The sequence below is a fragment of the Triticum aestivum genome, chromosome 4A (assembly GCF_018294505.1).
Source record: "Triticum aestivum cultivar Chinese Spring chromosome 4A, IWGSC CS RefSeq v2.1, whole genome shotgun sequence".
In the NCBI taxonomy this organism is placed as follows: domain Eukaryota; kingdom Viridiplantae; phylum Streptophyta; class Magnoliopsida; order Poales; family Poaceae; genus Triticum; species Triticum aestivum.
Genome location: NC_057803.1, coordinates 29,318,517 through 29,335,101, shown reverse-complemented (window position 1 = coordinate 29,335,101; position 16,585 = coordinate 29,318,517). Strand labels below are relative to the sequence as shown.

At 48.3% G+C, this 16,585-nt stretch overlaps 2 protein-coding genes across 2 annotated transcripts; both read right to left on the bottom strand.

Moving 5' to 3' along the window:
- Window positions 1–1,537: 1,537 nt before the first annotated feature.
- Window positions 1,538–2,972, bottom strand: LOC123084918 (monooxygenase 2). The gene is made up of 3 exons (XM_044506454.1): window positions 2,727–2,972; window positions 2,552–2,620; window positions 1,538–2,471 (listed from the first exon to the last, which is right to left on the bottom strand). Exons 1-3 carry the CDS (start codon window positions 2,960–2,962, stop codon window positions 1,538–1,540), a joined length of 1,239 nt encoding a protein of 412 aa, XP_044362389.1. The 5' UTR covers window positions 2,963–2,972.
- A 5,585-nt stretch (window positions 2,973–8,557) lies between these two features.
- Window positions 8,558–10,269, bottom strand: LOC123084917 (monooxygenase 2). Its single transcript, XM_044506453.1, has 2 exons — window positions 9,286–10,269; window positions 8,558–9,193 (listed from the first exon to the last, which is right to left on the bottom strand). Exons 1-2 carry the CDS (start codon window positions 9,965–9,967, stop codon window positions 8,643–8,645), a joined length of 1,233 nt encoding a protein of 410 aa, XP_044362388.1. The 5' UTR covers window positions 9,968–10,269; the 3' UTR covers window positions 8,558–8,642.
- Between the last annotated feature and the right edge of the window lie 6,316 nt (window positions 10,270–16,585).

The window sequence follows — 16,585 nt, the reverse complement described above, 5'->3', positions numbered from 1 at the left end:
CTAACCTTCGGAATCGCCTAACCACAATTGCATGTGCAGAGATAGATGTTATTTTGCCCTTGTTGTGGGATTTTGTCCACAATGACGCTTCAGATCCGCGCTCCCTCACCTCAACATGGCACCCGCAAGGTTCGGGTGCGGGTAGTGGTCGCCAAAACACATACCGGTCTCAATAGTTTTTGCCTAAAACCTGTACCCGTAACTGCATGTCGGGTTTTGAATTGTTCCCATCCCGTACCTGGTCGGGTGCAGGTAATACCCACGAGTAAAAATACCCATCTCGGTCACCTTATCCAATCCACACTTGACCATTTTTTTTCTCAACATTTCCGCGTATATACACAATATTTCGGCATGTATACTTCAATATTTCAGCACATATATAACATATTTTAGCATTCCAGCACATATATACCACATTTTTAGCATTTCAGCACATATATATCATGATTTTATGTGTGATGGAATAAAAACAATGTTATTAATTTTCAGAAGTGGATAGCAATAAGCATGAACTAGATGGCACTAAACAATGTCCACTTACATTCATGGATGAGTAGCCTGTAAGTGAACTTTTAGACAAACATTCATATATGTTCTTTCTTCTTTTCCCCAATTACAAGACATGTGTGAATGTAAGTGGACATATGTCTTGTAATCATTTCGTGGTATCAAAACTTTTTAGACAAACATTCACATATGTTCTTTCTTCTTTTTCCCAATTACAAGACATATGTGAATGTAAGTGGACATATGTCTTGTAATCATTTCGTGGTATTAAAGAAGCATGGACGTGTGATCATTTCAAAGTAGGGGATGCAGAAGTATCTTCAATAGAATAAAAAATAAAAATGAAGAAATCATTTCAAAGTAGGGGATGCAGAAGTACCTTCAGTACTTCACTCTATGACCCGAGGCACTACTGGTTTGGTTTCCGCTTGGGTTGCAACCACCTACCTCCATCGATCTCATTTGGGATGTCCCACTACCAGCCGGCCTCGACGAAGACCACACCAAAAAAAAATATCATTAAGTTTATAAGAGAGAAGTTGCAAGATCTTCTATCATGTTTCATGGCTCAATCTGCGTGCTTCTAGCACTATCTCCAGTTTTCGCATCACCAGATTACTCGTTCAATTTTATTTTATTTGAACACACTATGACCTTCTGTGTCTATGTTGTGTTAAAAAAACAGTTTTGCTAAAGCACATTTAAATGTGTCATAAGTATTACACATCTAAGTCATATGTCATTGATGTTACATTGAGATTCGTGTGAATATTTTCTTTTTCTTTTTTTTTCTCTTTATACTTGATTCACTTACTTAGATGTGCAATAACTGCACATCTAGATATGCCCTAGACACACACAAAAAATCAAACAACATCTTCCCTCAGGCAGGCCCAAGAGCCACAGGAAACCGGCGCGGGCCAAACTGACCCAACGACGGTTAACCTGGAAGGGGAAAATGGTTCAGACTACACTACACCTCGATGCACCCTCGCCCTGAAAAAGACCACGTCAGGTCACTCGTCCATCAGAGTGTTCCGCAGTCGTAGTCGGCCATTTTCACCAGGCTTCTCGCGAGCGCTCCGGCCAGCACCTTCTCCCGGAGAAAGCTCACGATCGCATTGTCACTCTGCTGCACGAAGCCGACCATGTAGGCGGCTCCGACGAGCTGGACGCTCCGCCACCGCCGCATCCCGGCGTACTCGCGCAGGCCCGACTCGATCCTCTCCTCCTCCGTGCCAGCCTCCCCGCCAAGGACGGCGTCGCCGAGGCATCTCGCCAGGATGACGCCGTCCTCCAGCGCCGAGCAGCCGCCCTGGCCCAGGTCCGGCGTCATCGGGTGCAGCGCGTCGCCGGCCACGCACACGTTGCCCTTGCTGATGCTCGCGAACAGGAGCGACAGCGGCGAACGGAACCGCAGCGGCGCGGCGGACGCGTCGCTCATGTCGCTCCGTTCCACCACCTCCAGCGCCCCCGCGGGCACCTTGGAGCTCCTCAGCCTGGCCAGCACGTGCTGCTTCATCTTGGCGGCGCCCTCGACGTCGACGCCCTTGTCCGCACTCGCGTTCTGGGAGGGAGACCAGGTGTAGAACCAGTAGATGCGGGTGTCGTCGCAGGGCACGAAGCCGAAGCGGAAGCCATGGCCGATGTACTGCAGGAACTCGGGCTCGAAACCATGGCCGTCGGGGTAATGTGCGAGGCCTCTCGTGGCCAAGCGCCCCGAGTAGGACGGCTTGGGGAGCCCCAGCCATTTCGCCACCACCGAGTTGACCCCGTCGCAGCCGATCAGCACCTTTGCCCTGAGAGTCGAGCCGTCGGCGAGGTGGAGGATCTTGGCGGCGCCGTCTTGGTCGTCGATGGAGACGATCTTGGACGAGTAGCGAATGGTGCCCGTCGGCAGCTCCTCCTCGAGCGTCCGGAGCAGCAGGTCACGCCTGACACGGCAGGTCTCATGAGGTCCTCTGCATCCAAAATTATCCATGTAATTGTGTTACTCATCACGTCCTGATAGATGAGAACTTGCTGCCAACTCGGTGCTCACCCATTCTCCTGCAGCGTGAAATCCAGCTCGTGTGCGATCTCTCCGGTGGACGCAGAGAAGACACGCAGCCTACGTACGAACATGGGTCGATCGGATTACACTACAGTTTTAAGCGGAAAACGAGAGCCAACGTGCAAGCCAGGCATTGAAGAAGAAACGGCAGCCAGGCGTTTACCCTTGGATGTGCAGGTGGAGCTTCCTGATCTTGTCGCCGACCCCGAGGGCGTCGAGCGCGCGGAAGGCGTTGGGCCACGTCGTGATGGCGTAGCCGGACGCGCGCAACGCCGGCGACGACTCCAGCACCACGCTCCTCACCCCTTTCCTGTGCAGCCCGAGAGCCACGGCGAGGCCGGCGGGGCCGGCGCCCACGACGACGATGTGCTCGGCATTGATCTCATCTTGTTCTTCCATGCAAGCTGCCGTGTCGTCTTCCCGGATGAGGAACAGCTTCGGCTTGGCAAGTCTATTGTCGCAAGTTATGATGATTTTCCTGGCGTGCATGGCTGGGTGGGCCGGTACGTATGGCGGTCCTGGACCGCAATTCGTTTGGACCAACCAACAAGAGACCGCAATTCGTATGTGGTGGATTGAAGGGAAAACTCCAAAACCATCCACGACATACGCGGTCTAGGAGACATATATTTATTTATTTTAGTTGGAAAATCTGCGAATATCCAATTCCGAGTCCGGGCTCGTTTGCACCCGGTCAAGAAACAATCCATAGAAAATAAAAATAAAAATCTAAATTTTTTATGGAAGGTAGATAATTTGGTGTGTGAGGTTCGCTGCAAATTTCAAAGCATTTGGACAATTGAGTAGCTCTCAGCAAAAAAGACAAATTAGGTCTGAACAGTACACTTTTTAATAGACCTTAAATTTGTCTTTTTTGCCAAGAGATACTCAGACGTCCAAATGATTTAAAATTTGGAGCGGACATCACGCACCAAATTATCTACCATGCCAAAAATTGGAATTTTTTGAATTTTTTTTCTAGTGTTTATTTTAATTTTTTTTATTCAGCGTGGGTACAGATGAGTCTGGGAGCCAAAACGCCTCACTCGAAAATCTGTTGCAACTTTATTAAAATGTCAAGGTATACTCATCTCAAAAAATAATGTCAAGGTACACTCCGAGGCCACCACCAAGCTAACACATGCCGTTGGTACCATTTTGGGGCACGCAAGTGCGGGGACACCAAGTCCCTCGCACGCGTTTTTTTTTTGGCTTCTGGTTTTTTTAACTTTCATATCTTTAAAATAAAAAGTTTAGAATAAATTTTGTTTTCATATTCGTGTTTTTTGTGATGAGCGCCTAATTTCAAATAAGACCATTTTAAATATGTTTTCATGAAATTTGAAAATAAATGTTAAGTACAAGCTACTGATAAATCATGAGTTTGTGCTTACGGCCAATTTTTGTGACTACAGCCGACAAAAATAATGTCTCAAAATTTTATCGATGAAACTTGGTAAGAGCGAGCTTGAAAGTCGCAAGTTTTAGATGAAAAATCGTAATTTTCAATGATTGAAACTTAAAACTTATTGCACCCCTACTGCGCTCTCATGCGGTATCCAACTACTTCACGAATCGCGAGGTGATCGAGCTGTCGGGCAGGGCTTGCCAGGTGCGTGCACCTATGAATTTCTGCGGTGGTGCATGTAACCAGGTCTTACAGAGTTTATTATTGCAACCTTCCCTAGCTAGTTCATGTGCGACTTTATTCGCCGAGGGTTGCACCCACAGAACCCCAAAGTCCTTGAAGGACCTAAGAAGTCGCTTCACTTCCTCGACAATTGGCCCATATGATGAAAGATCCGTAGCCTCTTGATTGATCTTACGGACAACAACTTGGGAGTCTCGCTCCGGGATCACTTCGGACACACCAACCTCCCTCGCCAGGTGAAGAGCTCATGGAGACAGAGAGATTGACAGAGTTATCGTGTACATCTCGGACTAGCCACACGCCCACACACAAAGAAGACTTACCACCGGTTACACTATTCACCTATATTAGTTCCTGTTTGCTAAACATCAGGTACGAGCGGAGCCGGCGATCGTCGGCGGGGGCGAGTCAGAAACTTAATGGGCGGGTTAGGGATGGGGATGCGTGGCGGCGTGCGGTAGCGCCCACCGGCCACGGGGCGCTATGTCGGAGGGTGACTGCACGACGAAGAAGATGAATAGGGAAAATAGGGCGCTAGCTATTTTTTAGGCATTTGGATGCAAAAAAATGATCTCCAACAACTGCCCTGTCATATTTTTTTGGCCAAAAAACTTGTGGACCCAAAAAGAGGACTCTAGGTGTTGTAAATAGGGAAACGTTTCCAGCCGGGGCACCGGCCGAACTGTTACGCCGGTCTCACGCAAGCCGCGAGATGGATCGTAATCATGCGGCCAGAAACAGCGCACCCCTTCCCTTATCTGCAGCACATATCCTTCTTCCTTCTCCATCGCTCAGCTCCCCTGCCCCATCCCCACAACTCCGTTCCCTGTCCTGCACCACCAGCGCCGCCGCAACTCCGGTCCCTGTCCCGCACCACTGCCTTCGCTGCTGTGACCCTCCTCCTCCTCCTCCTCCTCCTCCCCCCACCCCCTCGCCCTCAATCTCCCTCCTCCCTTTTCCTTTCTCTGATGGCCCACGGCTCGCCCTGAATCCCGTGATCCCCGACGACCATCTCTCATCGGAGATGGACACGACGACAGGGGGAGCCCTGCGATGCCGGAACCAGCATCTATTTTTGCTGCAACCTGCCGGCCAAAACGCTGGAACCGGGCCAGCTCAGAAGCTAAAAACGGACGAGACTAGATGCTACGAGTGGCGAGGTGGATCTCAGTGACGAGCTTCAAATGAGAGGCGACCGGTGCTGCAACCAGCGTGGATTTGAGCTGGAACCGGCCGAAAAAATAGCTGCATCCAGCGTGGATTTTTGCTACCAAAAACAAGGCGTATTCTGACCGGCAAACAGGCATACTGCTGAAAGCTTCAAGCGGCAAGGAAAAAAGCTTCAACCGACATAAAAAATGCTTCAACCATGAAAAATCATAAACAAAAAAAGCTTCAACCCGTGGAAAAAATTGGACTTGCGCGGCAAAGGCTTCAACCGGTGTGTAAAAAAGCTTCAACGGGCGAAGGAAAAAGCTTCAAACCATGAGAAAAAGCTTCAATGGGGTGGGAGAACAGTTTCAACCATGGAAAATATTCCTACGAGCGATGCTGGAAAAAGCTTCAACCGCTGTGTGAAAAAGCTTCAACCGCTGTGTGAAAAAGCTTCAACCATGGAAAAGCTTCAATGGGCCTGGAAGAAAAGCTTCAAACGTGGAAAATGTTTCAACCGGGAAATAAAAAGCTTCAACCCACAAGGAAAAAAGCTTCCACTAGGCGGCGGCATGATGACGATGTGCGAGCGGGGAGACGCGGCTGGCGGCATGGCAGTGCTACGACGGCGGCGGTTAATTGCAGCAACGACGAAGGGGTCGGCAGTCTTACGACGACGGCGTTTGCTACAGGTGAGGACGGAGTGCTGCGATGAGGTCTCTTCGCTGGAACCATCGAGCACGGGTGTTGCCAGGACGGCGATTGGCGGCGGCGACGGCGACCGGCGGCAAGGATAGCCGGCGACCAGCGGCGAGGACGCCCGACAAGGACGCGGGAGCACGCGTGGTTGGGGTATGGTGGATGGCGAGTAATCAGGGGGAAGCACGTTAACTCAGCTTGAAGACGACGGGAAGAAAGAAGATGGGATCAGATCGGACGGCTCTGCGCGCATGCATCGGGCGGCTGCGGTGCGACCGGCCGAAACATTCGGCCGGCGCACCGGCGCAGATTACTCGCCTTGTAAATATACAGGACATTCGCGGCTGCCGTAAACCAAAATCCCCCTACAGCCCACCCACAACCTCCATAGCACCCCCGCGTGACCCCTCTCCCCTCTGACACCATTGTAGCCTGTAAATCCGGTGAGTATCGCACCCACGCCGCGCCCGCCGCTGCCAGATCTACTAATCCCACCTCGCCAGCGGCCGTTGTACCGCTTATATCGCCGCCACCAACGCATCTCGTCCAGCCACTCCGCCGCGCCTCGTACCTGCCTCACTGTCACCATGCCACCGAAGCCAAAGACCAAAGCCGGTTTCGAGGGCATGTAGCCGCGGCCCTCCACCCAATACGGCGTGGAGTTGAGCACGCGTGGCCATGGGTACTGGGTGGGCACTTTCCGTAGCATGGACCCCACCGCCCGCGCGTATGACATCGCGGCGTGGCGGCTCGGTCTGCAACCTGAAAAGGCTCAACTTCCCGGAGGACTCGTTGGAGGCAGCATAGCTCGTTGGGCAGAAGGTTCGCAAGGGAGCACCCAGAGTATGTTCAATAAGAGCAGGAGTGGTACTGGAAGAGGGACACGGAGAAGAAGAAGGTGAAGGACAACAACGACGCAGGACCTTCCTCTGCGAAGGTGGTGGTCAACGTCGAGTCGTTTGACAACGACATTGATTGGGACGAACTTGAGCGTGAGGAGGACGAGGAAAATTACATTCTGGTGCAAAAAAAATCAAGTTTATTCTAAGAAAGAATCTGAATGTTTTTAACTTTTTTGTAAAAAAATCAATTCTTAGGTTATAAACACCCAGAAACCAATGGGTATTTTCTTAAACTCCGTTCTCGTTCTCGTTAGATTCAACGTCTTGGTTGGGGTTGTGTGGCAGCGGCGATATTCCTTAGTGGGAATAATGTCTCCCACATTCTATCCCCGTCCCGATGGTGCTTCTAGGATCATACGGAGGATGTGTGAAGGTTTGTCTCCGTCGGATCTTGCGGGATTCGGTTGGTGCTGGCTTTCGGTGGATCTGTTTGGATCCGGTCTTCGTTCGTCTTCACTTGGGTGTTTACAAGTTTGACCCTTCTAGTCTATGACTTTCTTCATCGGCGATGATTGCTATTCTATGCGCTGGTCCTATGTGGCCTTAGCACGACGACTTCCCAACTGTTTACTATAACAAGGTTTGTCCGGCTTCGGTGATGAAGATGCGATGATGGGGGCGCGCCTTCGGCTCGCTCCAGCGTTTGTAGTCGTTGCTAGGGGCCCACGGACATGGTTAAAAAAATTCAGAAACACTAACGCCCACACATGTGGGCGTCTGGCAACTCGCCCACACGCATGGATTCTCGTCCAACCAATTCTACACGAATCTTGGCGTGTTCTAGCAGTTTTTGTGTGCCACGTAGGACTAAGATGGTGTGTGTGGGCATTCATCCGGTCGCCCACACGTCCTTTTCACCATACGGGGGGCTGGCGTGTGGGCGTTTATCACTTCGCCCACACCCAAAGTTGGCAGTTGCCATGTGTTTCTGCAGGGTACATGGCAACTGCCCTAGCTTTGCTTGTAAGCAGATAGCAACTCTTTTTTACCCCGAGTTGCCATGTGTTTTTGCATGGTACATGGCAATTGCCCTAACATGCACGTAAGCAGATGGCAACTCTTTCTCTTTACATGACAACTGCCCTAGCATGCTTGTGAGCACACGACAACTCTCTCTTTTACCCGAACATGTTTTTTTACATGCCTTTTTGTAGTGCTACACGACAACTGCCTAGTGGGTGGCAACTCCTAAAATTTTGAAATCATGGCAATTGCAATAGACCAGACCATACATGGCAACTGCAGTTGAGCAACCATGGCAATTGTAGTTGTCCGACATGGCAACCGAAGTTCAGCGACATGACAACTACAATTAAAAGAACATGGACGAGGGTCTGGACCATGGCAACTACGGGACGCGGGTTACTGTCACGCGGGGCATGCGGGACCACGAGGTAGGAGGCCTGACGTACGGGGGTGTGGGCGTTATCTACTTGTGGTCATTACTTGTTTTGCCCACACGTAGGTGTGTGGGTTGTTCCTCTTATATACACCACACAAAATGTGTGGGCAAACCCTCTAACGCCCACACGTGTGGCACTATCGGCGTCCTAATTTTTATTACTTCTTTTGTTCTTTGTACTGTCATAATTAAGGATAAATAGTTTGAAAGTTTCTTGGAAGAAAAAAAAAAGATATGCTCTTGCTATCTTGGTTGCCTCAAATGTACTACTCCCTAGCTCGACAGCGTCCCGCAGTTGTAGTCCGACATCTTAACGAGCCTTCCCGCGAGCACTCCGGCCAGCACCTTCTCCCGCAGAAAGCTGATGATCCTATTACCACTCTGCTGCAAGAAGCCGACAACGTAGGCCGTTCCGATGAGCTCGATGCTCCTCCACCGCCGTATCCCGGCAAACCTGCGCAGGCCCAACTCGATCCTCTCCTTCTCATCAGTCCCGCCTGTCGCTCCGTCGCCATCGCCACCGAGGATGGCCTCGCCGAGGCATCTGGCCAGGACGACGCCGTCCTCCAGCGCCGCGCAGCCGCCCTGGCCAAGGTCCGGCGTCATCGGGTGCAGCGCGTCGCCGGCGACGCACACGTTCCCCTTGCTGATGCCCGCGAACAGGAGCGAGAGCGGCGGCCGGAACCGCAGCGGTGCGGCGGGCGCGTCGTCGCTCAGCTCGCTCCTCTCCACCAATTCCAGCGCCTCCGCGGGCACCTTGGAGCTCCTCAGTTTCGTCAGCACGTACTGCTTCATCTTGGCGCCGCTCTCAGCGACACCATCATCTGCACGTCAGTCAACGCGAGACGGTAAATGGACACTGGACATCAGGGTCAGGGCATCGCCATGGATGCAGAGAGTGGCGAGCTAGACTGACCGTCTTGGGAGGGAGACCATGTGTAGAACCAGTAGACGTCGGTGTCGTTGCAGGGGACGAAGCCGAAGCGGAAGCCGTTGCCAAAGAGCTGCAGGAACTTGGGCGGGAAGCCGTGGCCGTCGGGGTAACGCGCGAGGCCCCGCGTGGCGGAGCGCCCGGAGTGCGACGGCTTGGCGAGCCCCAGCCATCTGGCCACCACGGAGTTGATCCCGTCGCATCCGACCAGCACCCTTGCCCGGAGAGTCGAGCCGTCGGCGAGGTGGAGGATCTTGGCGCCGTCGTCGTCGCCGTCGTCGATGGAGACGATCCTGGAGGAGTAGCGGATGGTGCCCGTCGGCAGCTCCGCCGCCAGGACCTGCAGCAGCACGTCGCGCCTGACGCAGCGGAACTCGTCCCTGAAATCCACCTTCTTTGCTATCTCACCCGTGGACGCCGACATGACGCGCAGCCCCTCGATGTGCAGGTGGAGCTTCCTGATCTCGTCGCCGACGCCAAGGGCGTCGAGCGCGCGGAAGGCGTTGGGCCACGTGGCGAAGGCGAACCCCGAGGCCCGGAGCGCCGGGGACGACTCCAGCACCAGGCTCCTCACCCCTTTTCTGTGCAGCCCGAGCGCGGCGGCGAGGCCGGCGAGCCCGGCGCCCACGATCACGATGTCCTCGCCGGACTCCTCTTGCCGCTGCATGCTTGCCGCCGCTGCGGAGAGCAACGAGGTCGAGGCCACGTAATCGGCGGACTTTCGGAAGAGAGCGCCTGATTTGTTTAACACGAATCAACCAATCTAGCTAGAGCTGCTCATCGGGATTGGAGTATATACAGCTCGACAGTGAACGGAGCTTGAGGATTGACGTCATTGCTGATTATATGTAGGATTTTTGTCGTTGCCATGAATGGCGTGCGCTAGGCTCACTCGTCACAGTCGCTCGTGGTGGGCGCCCAAGCTGAATTTGCCGGAAAAAAACAGCTCGCAGTACAGCAAACAAACATGTGACGGGAAATTCCGCTGCTCCCTATCACACACTCCACCTCTATCTAGTCGATAGGCTGCGGGAGCCACACTGATTGGCCCGGCTACTTTCTAGGCCACGATTTTCGAGCATGGCGTTTTTTATCTCGGCCTCGATGGAGGCTGAATTTTTGAAAAAGATAAAAAAATTAGTTTAAAAAGAAACTGGAAAAATTGTACAAGTAAAAAGGATGTGAAGTGTATGTGTGTAAAATTTCAGGATGAAGAACGTAAGGTTCTCATTTCACCTTTCTTCCCACCACCCCTTCGTCCAACCTTCCTTGTATGATAATAAATCAACTTAATTTACTTACCTTCTTAACCAGTTTCATTTTAATTTACTTACCAAACTTCGGATAAAAATATAAGGTAATATATGAGCAAAATTTGATGACCATTTATTTACACAATCGCATTATTATAGACAAGTAAATCACAAAACGACGTATTAGAAGATTTATATCCCATTGCAAAGCACGAGTATTGTTCTAGTACGAAAAAGAAAAATGCATGGTCTCAGACACTACTAGGAAAAGGCCTACTAGTGGCGCACCTGTTTTGCCTACTAATGGTGCGCTACAGGTGCGCCACTACTAGCACGCCATTAGTAATTAGTATCTGGTATACTAATGGAGCACCGTGGGAGTGCGCCATTAGTATAGCCGACGGTGCGTCATTAGTATGCCTTCCAGGGGGCCATATTTACCCATGTGCTTTGGCATACTAATGGCGCACTGGTGGATGATGCGCCATTAGCGTGTTCTGGCTTACTAATGGCGCACTATGTGGTGGTGCGCCACTAGTATGAATATTAGGGGTTATTTTTTTTATTTTCTGATATTTTCACATGTTACAAAATATATTATTGGACAGAATATAGCTAGCACCACACATCAACAGCAGATTCATCGAATACAATAGAAGATTAGTCTCCGAATACAATTCATCATATTAGTCTCCGAATTCAAAAGACCGAACAAAGATAGAACATTACAAGTCTCGAGACCGCGAGTAGCGAGTTTGTCGGAAGTAATACTAATCCTAACAAATCCTACTAATCATCATCATACAACTTCTACTCGTTATTAATAACAAGTCATACGATCATCATATTGATAGTCATCGAACCAACACTACTTAATTGTTCTTAGCACATGATCATCAGTATTAGGCAGGACCTAAATACCCTATTTAAGGTAAAATAGCATAAAACAATATAGACCCTGACTCTCCATTATGGAGAATGGAGATCATCCTGTCTCCAATTCTTGCGCTTTGCTTTCTTTTGCTTCCAAGAACCTCCTTACGACTGTCCATACATTTTTTCCATCCTTTGATTTTCATGTCTCCATTTTTTTTAGAAATCTCGTATGGACAGTTGAGATTCGTAGGATGACCTGCCTGTATGTTCAAAACATTAAGACTACCTTTCTGATACATCAAATGAGGCACACAATTCTCTGGGATTATCTGTTGAAAAACATAGTAATAACTTCATAGTTAGCAATGATGTACTAGTTTTAGAAGTATGCAAAAGATGCACGGATGTTGTAATAGTAAAAAATCTTACCAGGGTATCTCCATGGTAGTTATCGTAGTTGAACACATGCACTAATGGCACGTATTGACCATAATGTTGAGGAGTTTGATTGTAGATATTGTAATTCTCAATGTCAGTACAAAATCCGACCAGATGATTTTTCTCCTTGTAAGTTGTTAGTTCGGAGCCATCGGTGTAGTGGGTTTTGTCTACCATCTCCCGCACAATCTTTGAACAATAAAAATAAGCTGTTAACTATTTTGAAATAAACAATATAAATTAGCTAATAACTATGTTTAAGAAACTCACATAGCGGTAGAATTGGAGGCGTATCAACAAGGACCCAAATGTCCATATTGTCTTGCTCGATTTTAGGATCACCAAGATCCATGGTGACAAGTATACCCTCATCAAAACCATACATCTTGCAAAATGCTTCCCAATTTTTGCAACCAAAATGGGTTACGCTCCCAGAATTATACAGATTTACTTCAAAATCCACATCGTGATGAGTCCTTAGGTGAATTTTCTTTGTTTTAGAAATTTCATGGTCTTCAAAATCCATCCTCTCCAAGACATAGCGTCTTGCATGGCATGGGATAAGCTATACTCGAATTGTAAAAGATGAAAATTACACGTTGAAATAATTGAAGACATGCTTAATTACGAAAGTAACACTTGTCGTCGTTGTGTACCGTTTCAACTTCGAAGGTCTCCTCGAGCTTAATGCTGAAGCGTCGATCATCGTCCAGGTGAGGCATGTCGCACAGACCTCGATCATCTTGGCACCAGCCGCACTCCCCCGGGAGACTTTCGTCGTCCGATGAAGACATATCCTACGTTCATAATTCAAAACTACATCATCTCTTGCGTTGGGTCCAATAAGATAATCCACAATGTGGTGAAAACACACCCTTCGAATTGGTTTGAGCTATTGGTGAATGGAGATGGTCTAAGATTTTCAGTAGTAAGAAGTGAAGTGGTAATTTTGAGAGCAAATGGTTAGGATGAGTGGTTCCTCTTTCCTGTTTAGCATTACAATAGAATATTGTTAGTCATGCACACTTGTGCATTTACAGCCAGGCCCAGTGGAGTTGGCCTAAAAACATTTCTTTCTTTAAGCCTGCTACATCCATCTCAAGTATTTATGGTCAAGGGTTAGCAGGGGCATCCAAATAGAATATGTGGTATGGGCTTTTTTAGTAGGTCATCCTACCAGATTAGGGTTTATCGATGACGAGCAACTGACATTAGTAATAACTATGAGTTGATATCACACTTCTATATGTATAACACAAGAGGCAGTTGATCCTACTTAATTAAGTACTAAGATACCCCGGCCCATGCATTAGTCGCAAGTACCCCATATGTCCTATTTTTAGCAAAGTCATGCTAAAATTCACGGAAAATTTCAGCATGACCTTTGCTGAAAATAGGACATATGGAGTACCCGAATTTGCCGGAATGGAAGTTAATCGACATTCCAGTAAACTCAAGGGCCTCTCGGGGTACCTGCAAAATCATTATCCCCGCGTAATGAAGTTGCCAATGGGTCATTTCAGAAGATCACAAGTAGCATCATCACAAGTACAGCAGCAGCAGCAGTGAATACAGGCAACAGCAGCAGCAACAGGTTTATTCTTCTTCTTCATAAACATTAATTGGTGTGGGTGACTCTATCTGCCCTCTAACGACTCACTCAACTTAACAGGACAACCCACCAGCATTGTTTTGATTCCAACAGCTACTGTAAAATACATCCAGCAAAGGTGCTCTAAAATCAGAAATACTACCCCCAAATCTTTAGCTCAATTCTGAAAATACATGGCTAGGACTACCGTAGCATTCAACCACAAGCCCAAGCCTATACTTAACTAGGCCTAGGTCCATTAAATTCTTACAGAAACCAAGAAATGGAATCAACTCCCCTTGTTGCTGATTCAGTCATGGGAGATGCCATGTCTCAAAAATATCAAGTAGCACCATCATGTTCGATTTCAATATAAGGAATATTACAAAATTAATAGTTAAGATCCCAGGTGAGTAACACACTTTGGTCTTCTAGTTACAAAACATAACTGACATAACTCCTTAATCACTATTTCAGCAAGCAGCAGAGGAGGTTTAAAGGAAAGGAGCATTGCTACGTCTTGAGCTTGCGTTGGTTTTCCCCGAAGAGGAAGGGATGATGCAGCAGAGTAGCATAAGTATTTCCCTCAGTTTTTGAGAACCAAGGTATCAATCTAGTAGGAGCCCATGCTCAAGTCCCTCGTACCTGCACAAAGCGATAGCTACTCGCAACCAACGCGATTAGGGGTTGTCAAGCCCTTCACGGTCACTTACAAGAGTGAGATCTGATAGATAGAATATTTTTGGTATTTTTGATATAAAGATGCAAAGTGAAAAGTAAAAGCAAAGTAAATAGCAAAACAATATAAAAGTAATGGAGATTGATATGATGAGAATAGACCCAGGGGCCATAGATTTCACTAGTGGCTTCTCTCAAGAGCATAAGTATTCTACGGTGGGTGAACAAATTACTGTTGAGCAATTGATAGAATTGAGCATAATTATGAGAATATCTAGGCATGATCATGTATATAGGCATCACGTCCATGACAAGTAGATCGAAACGATTCTGCATCTACTACTATTACTCCACTCATCGACCGCTATCCAGCATGCATCTAGAGTATTAAGTTAAAAACAGAGTAACGCCTTAAGCAAGATGACATGATATAGAGAGATAAATTCATGCAATATGAAATAAACCCCATCTTGTTATCCTCGATGGCAACGATACAATACGTGCCTTGCTGCCCCTTCTGTCACTGGGTAAGGACACCGCAAATCAAACCCAAAGCTAAGCACTTCTCCCATGGCAAAAACTACCAATCTAGTTGGCCAAACCAAACGGATAATTCGAAGAGACTTGCAAAGATAACCAATCATGCATAAAAGAATTCAGAGAAGATTCAAATATTATTCATAGATAGACTTGATCATAAACCCACAATTCATCGGTCTCAACAAACACACCGCAAAAAGAAAATTACATCGAATAGATCTCCACGAGAGAGGGGGAGAACTTTGTATTGATATTAAAAGAGAGAGAAGAAGCCATCTAGCTACTAACTATGGACCCGAAGGTCTGAGGTAAACTACTCACACTTCATCGGAGGGGCTAGGATGATGTAGAAGCCCTCAGTGATGACGGCCCTCTTCCGATGGAGCTCCGGAACAGGCCCCAAGATGGGATCTCTGGATACAGAAAGTTGCGGTGGTGGAATTAGGTTTTTGGCTCCTGTTCTGATTGTTTGGGGGTACGTGTGTATATATAGGAGGAAGGAGTACGTCGTTGGAGCACCAAGGGGCCCACGAGGCAGGGGGCGCACCCTAAGGGGGTGCCCCCACCCTCGTGACCACCTCTTTGATCCCTTGCAGTAGGGTCCAAGTCTCCTGGATCACGTTCGGTGAGAAAATCACGTTTCCAGAGATTTTATTCCGTTTGGACTCCGTTTGATATTCCGTTTATCCGAAACACTAAAATAGGCAAAAATAACAATTCTGGGCTGGGCCTCCGGTTAATAGGTTAGTCCCAAAAATAATATAAAAGTGGAAAATAAAGCCCAATATAGTCCAAAACAGTAGATAATATAGCATGGAGCAATAAAAAATTATAGATACGTTGGAGACGTATCAAGCATATGTAGAAATACACAGCAGAAAAATACAAGAAGCCTTTGACACTCCGCTGCTCAAGGTACCTGTCGGTGTCAAAACCGACGGATCTCGGGTAGGGGGTCCTGAACTGTGCGTCTAGGCCGGATGGTAACAGGAGGCAGGGGACACGATGTTTTACCCAGGTTCGGGCCCTCTTGATGGAGGTAAAACCCTACGTCCTGCTTGATTAATATTGATGATATGGGTGTTACAAGAGTAGATCTACCACGAGATCAGAGAGGCTAAACCCTAGAAGCTAGCCTATGGTATGATTGTATGTTATGATTGTCGTCCTACGGACTAAAACCCTTCGGTTTATATAGACACCGGAGAGGGTTAGGGTTACACAAGGTCGGTTACAAAGGAGGAGATATCCATATCTGTATTACCTAGCTTGCCTTCCACGCCAAGTAGAGTCCCATCCAGACACGAGACGAAGTCTTCAATCTTGTATCTTCATAGTCTAACAGTCCGGCCAATGGAGATAGTCCGGCTGTCCGGAGACCCCCTAATCCAGGACTCCCTCAGTAGCCCCTGAACCAGGCTTCAATGACGATGAATCCAGCGCGCAGTATTGTCTTCGGCATTGCAAGGCGGGTTCCTTCTCCGAGTACATCACAGAAGAATTTGAATACGAGGATAGTGTCCGACCCTGCAAAATAAGTTCCGCATTCCACCATAGAGAGAATAATATTTTCGCAGATCTAATTTGCTGGCTTGTTTTGGCTGCATGACGTTATGTCATGGCCCGGTGATTATTCGAACCGTTTCTTTTAACCAGCCCCGCACATAACGCGAGGTAGTTTTTTGACACGTCTTGTCAAAGCAGAGATCGTGTCCCCTTATTACGGGATTCTCATTAATACGGGCGTGGGTAACCCAACCGCGCCATCAATTGCGGCGCTTGGGGATAAGCGAGTTTTACCAGGCAAGTGGGGACGCTTAGTTTCGTCCACCCATATAAAGGGATAAGGATCCACCTTTCTATCCACGCCTTCTTCCTCCTTTGTTCATCCGTTTTCGCACACTCGAGC

Excerpts from the sequence above, each read along its gene's own strand:
- LOC123084918 (XM_044506454.1), bottom strand. The coding sequence starts at position 2,962 with ATGGAAGAACAAGATGAGATCAATGCCGAGCACATCGTCGTCGTGGGC. Across the intron at positions 2,621-2,726 it reads CTCCACCTGCACATCCAAGG|GCTGCGTGTCTTCTCTGCGT; the intron begins GTAAACGCCTGG and ends GTTCGTACGTAG. Across the intron at positions 2,472-2,551 it reads TTCACGCTGCAGGAGAATGG|AGGACCTCATGAGACCTGCC; the intron begins GTGAGCACCGAG and ends TTTTGGATGCAG.
- LOC123084917 (XM_044506453.1), bottom strand. The coding sequence starts at position 9,967 with ATGCAGCGGCAAGAGGAGTCCGGCGAGGACATCGTGATCGTGGGCGCC. Across the intron at positions 9,194-9,285 it reads ATGGTCTCCCTCCCAAGACG|ATGATGGTGTCGCTGAGAGC; the intron begins GTCAGTCTAGCT and ends ACTGACGTGCAG.